General features: G+C 48.1%; 1 protein-coding gene across 3 annotated transcripts in view; it reads right to left on the reverse strand.

Annotated features, from left to right (window-relative positions):
• Nucleotides 1–1,049: 1,049 nt before the first annotated feature.
• The window catches only part of OSBPL10 (oxysterol binding protein like 10), a 307,285-nt gene continuing 295,671 nt past the window's right edge, over nt 1,050–12,663 (reverse strand). For 2 of the 3 annotated variants that reach the window (XM_032408852.1, XM_032408851.1), the window contains exons 9-12: nt 10,401–10,587; nt 8,177–8,359; nt 5,615–5,768; nt 3,188–3,298 (exon numbers count right to left, since the gene is read on the reverse strand). In XM_032408852.1, the coding sequence (XP_032264743.1) occupies nt 3,254–3,298; nt 5,615–5,768; nt 8,177–8,359; nt 10,401–10,587 (569 nt within the window). In that variant the 3' untranslated portion in view covers nt 3,188–3,253. Of the gene's footprint in view, nt 3,299–5,614; nt 5,769–8,176; nt 8,360–10,400; nt 10,588–12,663 lie in introns of all 3 variants that reach the window. The other variant, XM_032408850.1, reaches the window with a different exon arrangement.

The raw sequence follows: 12,663 nt of genomic DNA on the forward strand, positions 1-12,663 counted from the left end.
CAATTCAAAGTACAAGCTACAAAAGAAAAAGTAGATAAATTGGACTCCGCCAAAACTAAATACTTTTGTACATCATGAACCCTATCAACAGGGTAAAAAGGCAACCTACAGAATGGAGGAAGCATTACATATCTGATAAAATTATAAATCAGAAAATATAATCTGATAAAGAATATCCAGAATTTATAAAGAACTACAACTCAACACACAAAACCTAGTTAGAAAATGGGCAAAGGACTTAAAAAGTCATTTCTCCAAAGAAGATACAGAAATGGCCAATAAGCACATGAAAAGATGCTCCACATCACTAATCATTAGAGAAATGCAAAGCAAAACCCCAATGAGATGGCACTTCACACCCTTTATGATGATTATTATAAAACAAAAAAACAAGTGTTGGGGAGGCTGTGGAAAAATTCAAACCCTTATGCATTGCTGGTAGGACTGCAAAATGATGGAGGCACTGTGGAAAGCAGTATGGCAGGTACTGGAAAGTTAAACAAGGAATTTTCATATGATACAGTACTTCTACTTCTGGATACGTATATCCCCAAAAGAATTGAAAGCAGATATTACTCAGATATTTGCACTCCCATGTTCACAGCAGCATTATTCACAATAGCCAAAAGATGTAAACGACCCAAATGTTCATGGATAGGTAAAGAGATGAACAAAATACGGTATATATACATACAATGGAATATTATTCAGTCCTAAAAAGAAAGGAAATTCTGATGAGCTTTGAACACATTATGTCAAGTAAAATAAGCCAGACACAAAAGGATACGTGTAGAATGATTCCACTTATATGAAGTACTTAGAGTAGTCAATAAAAACAAAGTACAATGGTGGTTGTTAAGGGCTGCAGAGATGGGGGGATAGGAACGCAGAGTCATTGTTTAATGTGCAGGGAGTTGCAATTCGGGAAGATGGAAACTATGGACACAGATGGTTGTGCTGGTCACACAATACTGGGAATGTATTTAATGCCAATGAACTGTATACTTAAAAATTGCTAAAATGGTAAATTTTATGTTACATACATTTTGCCACAATGAAAGTATAAAACAAAATGTGAATTCAGCAAAAAAGAACAGAAAAGCGAACAAATAGAGTGACTCATAACATAGATTGACCTATAAACAAAATGTTAGCTCTAACAGGCAAAACCAAGCATGCTCTTTATAAATCCACAGAGCATGTGTGGTGGTTTCAAAAGAAAAAAATTACTCCAAAAATCAGGACAGTGGTAGTGTTATCTCTGTGGTCAAGGAGGGGGATACAATTTTGTAGGGACACAAATGTGGCATTTAAGGTACTAGCAAACTTGGGGGTCTTTACTTAGGCACTGGGTACATGGGTGTTTATTCTTGGAACTGTAATATATTTTATATAAATCTTCTGTATATATTTCACAATTTTTAAAAAAGGCAAATTGAACCCTCTCCCACCCAAAACAGAAAAGAAAGTGAACCTTGTCCATGTTTAATTTCCCAGATGGTTCATACTTTGGCATAATGTAAGACTGGAAAAATCTAAACACACCACAGTGATTATTTTGCAGTCTTCTCTTTGAAGATTTTCTTCCTCAAAATAGCATCTATTCTGTTTTCCTTCTCAGAAATAAAATGGTTCCACACACTTTATTCTCCCAGATGTCTTAAGACTATGAACCTGAACAGGCCTACTACACTAGGACTTTGGCCAGTAGTAACTTCTCACAAACCATAAAATTCACTAGATAGGAGTTAAATGTTCATATCAACTTGTCAGAACATTTCCATAAATAATGTTTATCTGGTAGATTATTTTTTACTGTGTTTAAAACACCGTTTTGATCTAAATATGATTGCTGTTCACATCAAATTAGCAATATCTAACCAATAAAATCTGAGCTCATTCAGAGCCACCAGTTCCAACTGAAATTTTGGATCCCTAAAAATAAAATACAGACACACAGATAGGTATAGTACTTAATCGAAATATATTGTCTAATATCTACAAAGTGAACAATTGGTCTTAAGAAAGCAGACAAAAGGCACAAAATCAGTATTACTACAGAGAAGCATTCATGCTACTGGATTTTTATAAATATTCTGAGTGGCACAGTAAAAAATAAATTAAGCATTGAGCAAAAAATCAAATACTTCATTTTTTCCTTGCTTTATATTCTAGTCATGTCTTGACCTCATTTGTAAAGGCTGAGGACTGAAATTCAGCTGAAACCATGGAACGCTTTTGCAGGCTTTATGTGTGTGTCATTTAATCACAGTGGTTTTCTTGCCGAGTTTGGGTCAAATAAGAGAGGCGCGCTTAAAAAAAAAACCCACAGGAAGTTCTTTTCTCTTTCCCCAAACGAAATACAAAATTGAGGCTATGGTTGTGCAGTTTTGTATATGCATGCGTGTATTTAACTTCTAAAGCCCTTTTTCATCACAAAAGTAGTGAAGTCTTCATCTGACTTGTTTTCTACTGTAAAAGCAGCAGCTTCTGAAAAATGTCTAACGCTTTGCGCAGGAGAAATTGTCAGAAAGGTTCTGGGACAAGGACACGAGAGGCAAATTCCAAGACGAGCCTGCTTCTCCCAAAGATGCCCCATCTCGGAAGGCCCTGGCATAAACCTTTAACAGCTTCTTGCCCACTCACCATTCAGCAGGAAATAGCTTCTCTTTCTTAAGGACAAACAAAATGCTCAAGTGGGGAGAGAGGTGAGAATCACAACACTAATTGTGAAGTGACAACCACCTACACTTCTCCCAGGAATGAGCCACTTTCCACCATTGGGACCTCACCTGGGCCAAGCCAATTCACCTCTGTTTCGACAGGAGCTGACTACACGAGAATACTTTTGTGAGTGCAAAACATTTTTGGCAAAGTGAAAAATAGAAAACTTCAAACCTCATTGATAAAAAGGAGCTCATAATTACCCACTTAAATCTCAGTAAGTGCAGTATTTACATGTGTAATAATACCTAGTAGACATGTGTATATAGTGCATGTGCGTGAACATACCGTGTACTGAGAGCTCACACACAGACCTGTGTACACACACATGCCCCAAATGGCTCTTGAATAAACTCAATCCCGGAGTAGTTTGGTGGTGCATTTTTCACAGTATATCATTTCTCTCTCAGGTACCATTTCTTGAATGGTATCAAGAGGTCTTAGTGAATACCAGCAGAACCGTGATACTGTACCACTTTAATTCCTACTAAAACAGGGCTGTTTCTGAACGCTCTACACCTCCACCCCATCAGTGCGCCTTCCACAGAGGATTGAAGTATACCCAGCCGTCACCCTGTAAGAGAAGGAAGGAGACATTTTATGAAGACCTCTCAGCTGGGCAAGGGGAGAAGCAAAGATGTTTCCCCAGACTCTGCTATGTTAAAAGCCGAGCACCAAGCAAAGCAGTGCTCCCTTAGCAGCCGTTCAGGACTGCCATTAATGCAGCTCACAGCCACGCCATGCTGGTGGCCTCACTACCCCTCCTCGGCCTGGCTGCTTTGTAGATACCATAAATCTTCACATCTTGGCATTTCAGGAGGAAACCCCAGAAAATAACCAAAATAACATAAGAAGGGGGGCTTTGTTGGTTTATATCACATAAGATTAATTGGCCAGAAAAGCTCTTCGATACAGTGGAGCAAGAGAAAAAAAAGCAGACAGAAGAGAGAAGGCAAGGCCTGCCTCTGAGGAATTTGCCCAAACCAGTGATTTACAGCCCACCAGCCTGGAGGGGAGTGCCTAACCCAATCAGCACACACAAGAAATGATACCAAGTATCAGAAAAAGGGCAAGAACCAAAATGGTATACACAATCTGGGGTTTACCTAGAGGGGGATGTACTGAATGGTAACGATTCTGGTATTGGGATGATTTTTGTTCTTTACATACTCTCAAGCTTTCTGTTATGAACATACTGGCTTTTTATTAAACCCCAGAAGAACTGTATGGGTTTCTGGGGTTTTTTTTGTTTTGTTTTGTTTTGTTTTGTCATCTTCTGGGTTTTTCTATGTCCAACTTTTCCCAGAAGCCAGGCAAACTAGTTGTCTCAGAGAAACCAGATCCACCTCACAAAAGGATCCTTGACTGATTTTGTGATGGTTAATTTCGTGTATTAACTTGATTGGCCATGGTACCCAGATTCAACATTATCTCTGAATGTGTCTGTGAGGGTGTTTTCAGATGAGATAATAAGCACTCAGTCAAGCTGATTTCCCTGCCTAGAGTGGCTGAGCATGATCCAATCCACTGAGGGCCTGAAAATAAAAAAAGGTAAAGGAAGGAGGAATTCAGCTCCTTTTTTTTTTTTTTCTTCTGCCTCACTTCTTGAGTTGGGACAGCTCATCTCCTGCCTTTGGACGCAACTGAATTCTACCACTGGCTTTCCTAGGGTTCAGCTTGCAAACAGCAGATCCTGAAGCTTTTCAGCCTCCATAATCTCAGGAGCCAACTCCTCATAACAAATCTCTATGTATTTACATCTCATGCTTCTGTTTCTGTTGTTTCTCTGGAGAACCCTGGCTAATACAGATTCGCCTCACCTAGGCAAGGCTTCCCAATGTGGTCCTCGCTCAGAGCCTTATCATAAGGCAGTCTGCTCAAGCAGGCTTCCTGTCTGAACCAGAATCCAACCTTGAAGTGTCGGAGTTCCTGCCTGTGGGGAGAACAGCAGCTGCTTCTGTTCCTGACCAGAAGTCCACCTCAAAGCTCCTAACTCACCCTGCCGCCTGCCTGCTACACAGAGTAACCCTTCCTTGTAGCTCAAGCCAGACGCTAGTTGCACCTGGGCCAAAGAAAGCCTCAACATACTTCGATAGGCTCTCAGGGTTGCAACTTGCTAAAACTCCTTGCTCCCATGTGAATATGTGATTTCTCACTTCTTGTGAGGAACGGGACAGTCTGTGATCGCCTGGTGGTTAAGTGGCCTCCACTCCCTTTATGGACTCCTGTGTCCGCCCCGGTCCTCACGGGGCCTTCTCTCATTGATGCTGCCAGGCTCCTGAGGGCCTGCATTCAAAATTGTGGCTGCCACACTTTCGTTATTTCTAATCCTGTTCTCAGAAAGCTTCCCAACTGCTCCACAAACAACCTGAAAAGCTAAGAACCTCAACGGGGCCCGGGGTACCTTGCCCGATTGCCCAGGGGGTGGGCACCCTGGTGGCTATTACTCTTCCAGTGTCACTTTCCCAGGTGACAGCAGAGGTACCAAGGACCCAGGACTCATGCTGGCCTTTCGTGGCATATCCATCCCCTTTGGTCCATTTGAGGTGCTTCACAGCTAATTTGTTACTGACGATAAAGTAGCAGGGGGTGTGTTTTGGGTTTTGTTTTTTTTAAATAGGACAGCATCCAGATCTCCACCCCATTCATTCCTAGCACTCCCCGCCAGGCTGATGGGCTATTCTGACATTAGATGTCAGAGGGGAAGCGTCAGGCGCTCTGTTGTGCCCCTAGGACGGCCTGGCCCAAAGCTGGGGCTGAGCAAAGCCACCCCAAACCTTCCCAGGACCTCCCCTCCCCCACCCTCATCCATCCAAATGGCTGCATTGGCAAGACAAACCCATGCGCCCCTCGCTTGGGACAAGTCCCCAAAGGCAGGTGGCAGAGTTACCTCCTGGATGAAATACTTGGGCTGCCACGGTGTGTGGAGGTTCTCCCGTTTCCGTTCCTCCACCCGCTGCTTCTCCTCCAGGCGCCGCTTCTGCTCGGTGGCAGCATCAATGTTCCCCAGCCGCAGGTATCTGGTCACCTCCTGCCAGAGGTTCCTGGGGATGCATGGAGGAGAGGAAGTGGTCGGGCAGGGGCAACTGGCTTGACAAGGGCGGTTCTCAGCAAGAACTGGGGTGGGGAGGGCATTTGGGCAGGGGGAGCGCATCCCAGGTGCCTCAAAGACCCCTAGAGCCAGGATGAGAACCCAGGGCTAACAGGTGCCCAAGTTTCCAGTCCCCTCTTGTCCTGAGCAGCATGCATCTCTCAGGGCTCTGAGTGTCTAGCAGTGGAATCTAGTCATAACAGCAGTGGTCAGCAGTATGAATACCCTTCTGCCACAACTGTCACAGCAGACACACTGCATATCGTGTTTCTAACACTGTCATGTATCTTAGCTCATTTCACCATCACAACAACCCAGTGGCATGGATGCTATATTACCATCCCCATTTTAAAGAGAAAAATAAGATGCACGTAAAGTGACGGGCCCAAGGTCAGCAAGCTGATAAATATGAACAATGGCTGCTGACCCACAGGGGAACCCGGTATTAGGAGTGGTAGGCTGGGGGGAGTGGCCGTGTGTGTTTATGTGGCACGATCCATCACGCGCCCCTGTCTACATGGAAAATCACTTCTCTGCCTCTTCATTCATTCACTGCAGAAGGCAGCCTAGAATGGCTCCTGTCTGATGGATAGCTTTGCCCCCCTCGGAATGTCCCAGGCCCATCCCTGATTCATACTCTGCTCTAGAGGCGGAGGAAGGGGACTGAGGTAAAGCAGGATACCATCACCCGTGCGCTTCCTCATGTAAATGCATCCGGGCAATTTGGGATTTTGCATAAAAGGAACTATCAGTACTCTCAGCTGCCAGGACTCCCTCCCTGACTTTGGGGAAAAGACGCCTCGGCAGCCAGGAGTAAGCGAACATTCCATAATTAGATCCACGGCCAGGGAGCACTCCCACAATACCCTTGGCCTTGTCCACAAGAGGGCCAGAACAGCGGGAAGCACAGAGTGTTGGCATGATGACGCCGAGAAAAGGCAGACAAGGCTGCCAGCAAAGTGGGGACAATGAGCAACCCCTTCTGAAGGGGATCAGAATCAGGCAGCTGACAAGGGGCGAGCTCCTGCTGTAAGCTCAGCCTGCCCACTGGACCTGCCCTGAGTCCCACCATACACAGCCCCAGGGAGAACAATGCTCTGGCTTCCATTTTACAGCAGGAGAAACTTCTAGAATTGGACTATAAAGCTAGGTCCAACTGGCCAAAACAGTGAGGGGAGGGGAGGAAAGAGTGAGGGAAGGGTGCTGGGTCAAATCATGGCCTTTTCATCACCCACACCCTCCACACACATCTAGAGCTGAGGGAGAAGCTGGGCACAAGGACATCCAAGGTGGGGGTGCTCTCAAGGGCAGGACCTCCCATGATGAGTCTCATCATAAGCTAGTGGTCCCAAATTTAGAGGGCAGAGCCCTCTAAAAGAGGTCAGCAAACATTTTCTTTAAAGGGCCAGAGAGCAAACATGGTAGGCTTTGCAGGCCATATGGTCTTGGTCGCAACTGCTTAAATGCCGTGCAAAGGGGCAGCCATAAACAATATGTAAATTAAGGATCATGGCTGTGGTTCCCCAACATTTTATAAAAATCAGCCATGGGCTGTAGTTTGCTAACCTCCTGGACTAAAAACTTTAAAAAGGCATATTCTAAGAAGATTCTGCTTCTGTACCTGCATAAACATCCCTTTAAGTGGCTGCAGTATATTCACAGCACGGAGTAGACCTATTAACTGGGGCGACACTCCATAATTTACTTTAACCATTTTCCTCTTGTTGGACAGGTAGGTGGTTTCTTCTTCTTCTATTAGTTTTCTTTTTCGAAAAAAAAATACCCAGTTTTATACTTAAAACCTTTTCTGAACTTAAGAATTCTCCTTCAGAAGAGATCCCTACAAATTTAATTTTGGACTACAAAATTAAAGTGAATTCATGAATTTGAAGCCAGGGACCCATGCAGCTACCCTGCGCACACTGTCACTCTAAGTGGAGGGTACAGAGTATCAGTTTGATCCCATTCTTGCCACTGCTGCATTGCTTTTTTTTTTAATCATGTCGCTAATCTAGTGAGAAAAACAGTCTCTCATGGCTTCTAGGCACAGTTCTTTGATGACCAGCAGCCCCGTACCGAACTCTGCGATCAAGCAACAGACCAGCTGAGTGGACAAACTCTTTCAGGACGAGCATTAAAAGTCTACTGCAGACTATCCTCACAACCCACCCCTACTTACAGAAGAACTGAGCTGAAGGCTACAAAGGATCTACCCCAAAGCTACATGCAGTGAGAAATTCAAGTAAGAACACTATTCCTGGCCCATTTCTGTTAGCTGAGCGCTCAGCGGCTTCTTCTCTGTCCCTAGGGTCAGGTGCTGAGGAGAGCCCAGCCCCGATAAACACCCCGCCGGGTCCCCACCTGGACTCCATGGGCCCCTGCTTCTCCAGGGGTCTGATCTTCTTGGGGTACACTGGCAGTGTGGTCGTGTCGATGACCCTGGTCTCTCCACTGTTGTACGTGAACTCTAAGGTACCGTTCCATTCCCCGTGGGCTTTACAAACAATGGTGTTGGTTGGGTTGTGCTTCACTTCGGCCGTGACCCTGAATGAATGAATGAGTCAAATGAACACACTTTGCGAGATTCTCAAAACAGAGGCTCACACTTGAAAAGCTGTACTCACATGCAGAGATTCTTTTTCATGGGGTCACAAGGGGGAGGGATTGCATTTTGCCATTTTGCTTAAAGACTAGCTCTTAAAATGTGACCTACTATTCTTGATCAGAGAAAGCAAGCGTTGGTAGACAAACTGGTGAGGGTCTGTAGGTTAGTTGATCGCAATGCAGCAATGCTAACTGCTTAATTTTGATAAACACACAAAGGTGGTGTGTTTTTTATTGGGGTGGAAATCAGGCAATTCAGTAGAAACAAAGTATATACTTCTCCCTAAAATAGCATCGAAGAGTGCTACATTTTAACCACCAACAGGGCCTGAGAGTACACCCACAACGGCAGGCCAAACAGGACTGCCCACAAGCGGCCTGAGATCCCAGGGAAAAGGAGGGAACCCTTCACCCTGGCACCTGCACACTCCTCTGAGCGAAGGCGGGGCAAAAACCGCAACTCTCGGCACTGAACGCCATCCTCCTCCCAGCAGCAGTTCCCAGGGACCACGTTTACAAGGGCCTTTGTGGAGGTCTGTGCCCTCCCCTGCCTCTCCGGCCTGGCCCGAGGGGGCTCCAGGTCTGCAGCTCCAGGAGAAAGCTGACCCCAGCTCCCTCTCCACCTGGAAGCTTGACCCGCGGTCAGAGTCATGCAGTGCCAACAGGAAAGCCCGCTCCGAAGCAGCCAAGGGTAGGAAGGAGCTGAGCTCCTCTCTTTCTAATGGCCCAGCTCAGGCTGAACCCAGGGTTTTCAAACACAGGCTTGGAAGCTCTGTCCCTGAGCCTGAGCACAGCCATGGCTCCTGGGTGCCGAGGCCAAGGCTCACGGGCGGCATCAGGAATCTTCTGGCTGCATGTAGTGGGAGGCTGCTAGTGGGGTGCTGGCAGGGCTTTAATAAATGGTTCTCCACGGGGAAAAACACCTGATTTGTAGCATCTGCCATCTTCGGGGGGTGCCCTCCACAGCTGATCTCAAGCTACTGACAGGGTCTGAGGGACGGTGGAGCCGTGGAGAAACAAATGCACACCGTCAGCTCGTGCGAGCCAGCGCGCGTGCCTGGGAAGCAGCCACTGTGGGCACCCCGGTTCCCGGGGGGCACCCGGACACCTCGCGTGAACGCCATTCGGAACAACACTTCCCAGGAGAAAGGGCCAAGATGGGAGCCTGCTTATACGGTGATCTGTAACTGCAGCAATAAGAACAACTTAAGGCTCCCCTCAAACAGCAGACTTTTCCTTCCATTTCCTAGGATCAGGCTTCCCCAGCTTCTACAGTGGTCCTGATTTCATAGATGATACGGGGTTTGGGATATTTCATGGAACCAACCTAACATGAAATGAGCTTTCAGGGGCGTCCTGATTTCATAGATGATACGGGGTTCGGGATATTTCATGGAACCAACCTAACATGAAATGAGCTTTCAGGGGCGCCTGGGTGGCTTAGTCGGTTAAGCGTCTGCCTTGGGCTCAGGTCATAATCTCAGGGTCCTGGGATCAAGCCCCACGTGGGGCTCCCTGCTCAGCGGGGACCCTGCTTCTCCCTCTCCCTCTGCCCCTCCCCCGTTTGTATTTTCTCTCTCTCAAATAAATACAATCTTTTTTTGTTGTTGTTTTTTTAAAGAGCTCTCAGGCAGCGTCTGAGCTCACAGATGAAATTGCTTCAGAGCAGAGAATTGGGCTGTGGCCTCAGAAGGGAGAGGTTATCTTGAGAAATGGAAGCAGCTTTGATTCCCTGCTGTGGGTCCTGTGACTCGATCACCAAAGGATTTCACTGGAAGAGTAGACTGGGGAGGGCTTCAAAAACCTGCCACGTGAAGGGGGGCGGTTGGTGGTGGGAAAGAGGCGCCCTTTTAAACAAGATCTGTTAACTTAGAGTCTCAGCTCCTCCCAGGGCGGAAAGCCCAGCTCCCTCTGGAGGAAGGAAAGTCAGGGCGTCGAGTGCAGGCAGACACACAGCCCTCGGCGGCCGCCTCCTTCCTACCTGTGCACTTTCCCTCCGTAGAAGGGCTTCGTGTGGAACGTCACCGTGGCCGAGTAGCCGGTCTTCGCACAGCTTATGCTGACTTTGCCTCCCAGCTCCACCCAGGGGATGGTGAGAATGGAGCGCGCGTAGGCACTGGGCAGGGTGAACACGTACTCCTCCCCGTGTTCCAGGAGCCTCAGCACACCTCCAGGGAGACAGGAGGACAGAGTCAGGCACACAAGGAGAGGGCAGCCGGGGATCAAAGGACATCAAGATGACAAACCCAACAGCCTCTGGCAACAGACATCGCGTCTCCCACCCCTGCGAAGGTCGGCCGCTCACTGGCCACGTATTTAGTTATTCCCTGCCCTCCGGGTTGCCAGACCTGCTGCGAATACAACAGTGAGCAGACCCACTTTCTTCCTCCAAGGAGAACAGGAAGGTGGCCATTAATCACCAACTGTGATGAAGGCGGGAGGGCGAAGTGCCCAGTGCCATGGGGGCCTCCGATAGGAGTTGACCTGGAAACAGAGTTCTCCCTAAGGAAGGGACGTTTGGACCGACCGGGTAAGAGTTGAGAAGCTAAAGAGGGGAGGGAAATAGTCCAGGCAGAGGGAAGACCATGTGCAAAGGGCCTGTGGTGGGAAGGAGTCTGGGGAGCAGGGAAGGGCTGAGGGAAGGGCCCACGTGCACAAAGGGAGGGAGTAGGTGTACAGGCTGGCCAATTCGGCAGGGGCCAGACCTTCTTTTAAGCTTTGAAATAGCATGCGGGGCGCCTGGGTGGTTCAGTCATTAAGCGTCTGCCTTCGGCTCAGGTCATGATCCCAGGGTCCTGGGATCGAGCCCCGCATCAGGCTCCCTGCTCAGCAGGAAGCCTGCTTCTCCCTCTCCCACTCCCCCTGCTTGTATTCCCTCTCTCGCTGTGTCTCTGTCAAATAAATAAATAAAATCTTAAAAAAAAAAAAAAAAAGCTTTGAAATAGCATGTAAAGGAGTTCTGCCTTTTCCTGAGAGCAGCACAGACCTTCACGGTTCTCATGAAGCTAGAGAACTCAGACGGGACACTGCTCTCAGCAGCCCAGGGCAGGCATTAGCCACACGGGCAACGTCCCTCCAGATGAGGGCTTCTCCAACGCAGGCTCCAAGCATTAGGTGTGGACAGGTCTTAGTCTTCTGGAACAATGCAAAATTGTGTGGGTTTGTCTATTTTCTAGGGAAAGGGGCCACGGCTTTTGTCAAGTTCTCAAAGGCTGACATGACCAGGCTTTAAATGCACCAACTCCCAGGGCTGGGAGCCTAGCTGTATCCTGTCGTACAGTTTATGTACCACACAAGGTGCTGTTCTGTGAGGGCTGAAATCCAGCCCTTGCTATGGCCTGCCAGGCTGGGCACCCACAGTCGAGGGGCAGCATTTCGCTGCACCCCGAAGCCCAGACAGGCTGGCAGAGGTCCCAAGAACCAGGCTACGGGCTGACATGTGTTCCGTGCAAGGAACCTTCTCCGCCTCCCACTCCAGCCCTGGGGCTCAGGGACCTGCACACGGCCTCGCCTCTCTCCCAGCTCATTCCCAGCCTGGCAATCAGCAGGTGCACTGTGTGTCTCAGGAAGGAACGTGCTGCCCTTTCGCCCCTCCCTGGTGGTGGCCCCTGCCCGGCCCCCCGTGGGTCAGTGGTGCCCGTGTGTGTTGGCACTTTCTGCCTGCCAGGCATTCCTGGGGGCTTCCCACGCATTATGTCGGTTAAGTTTCACGATGACTCCACTTGGCAATAATTGTCATTTTTAAGTAAGGAGGAGGAAATTGAAACTCAGGTTTCAAGTCATTTGGCTGGTCAGTTCTTCCCTCTCAGGCTAGACAAGCATCTGTATCCACTAGAGCTAGAACGTGCCCAGTCGAGACGTGTGGTTCTTAGTGCTGATGAGCTTGCCCGGGGGCCTGAGGACAGATGGGGCTGAACTTACAGAGGAGTCCTGAATGCTGAGTCGCTAAAGTCAGCGTGAAGGCGCGTACATAAGTCAGTTTACCCCTGACATCCCCTTACTCGCGGATGTGCTACCGTCTGCAGATTAACCGACGACGCTCTTCTGGAACCAGCAGAAGCCCTCTCCGTTACCTCCAGTAAAGTCAGTTCTGCCAACCCACAGAAACAGAGAACTGGCCTGCAAATCTGGAGGGACATGCTCAGGTGTGCGTAGGGGTCTCGAGCACCCCCAGAGTGGAGGGATGCTCACACACGTGGGGCACGTGCAGGAGCAGAGATCATCAGGGAAAAACAGATTTGTGG

This window comes from Phoca vitulina, unplaced genomic scaffold, assembly GCF_004348235.1.
Source record: "Phoca vitulina isolate PV1807 unplaced genomic scaffold, GSC_HSeal_1.0 scaffold10, whole genome shotgun sequence".
In the NCBI taxonomy this organism is placed as follows: Eukaryota; Metazoa; Chordata; class Mammalia; order Carnivora; family Phocidae; genus Phoca; species Phoca vitulina.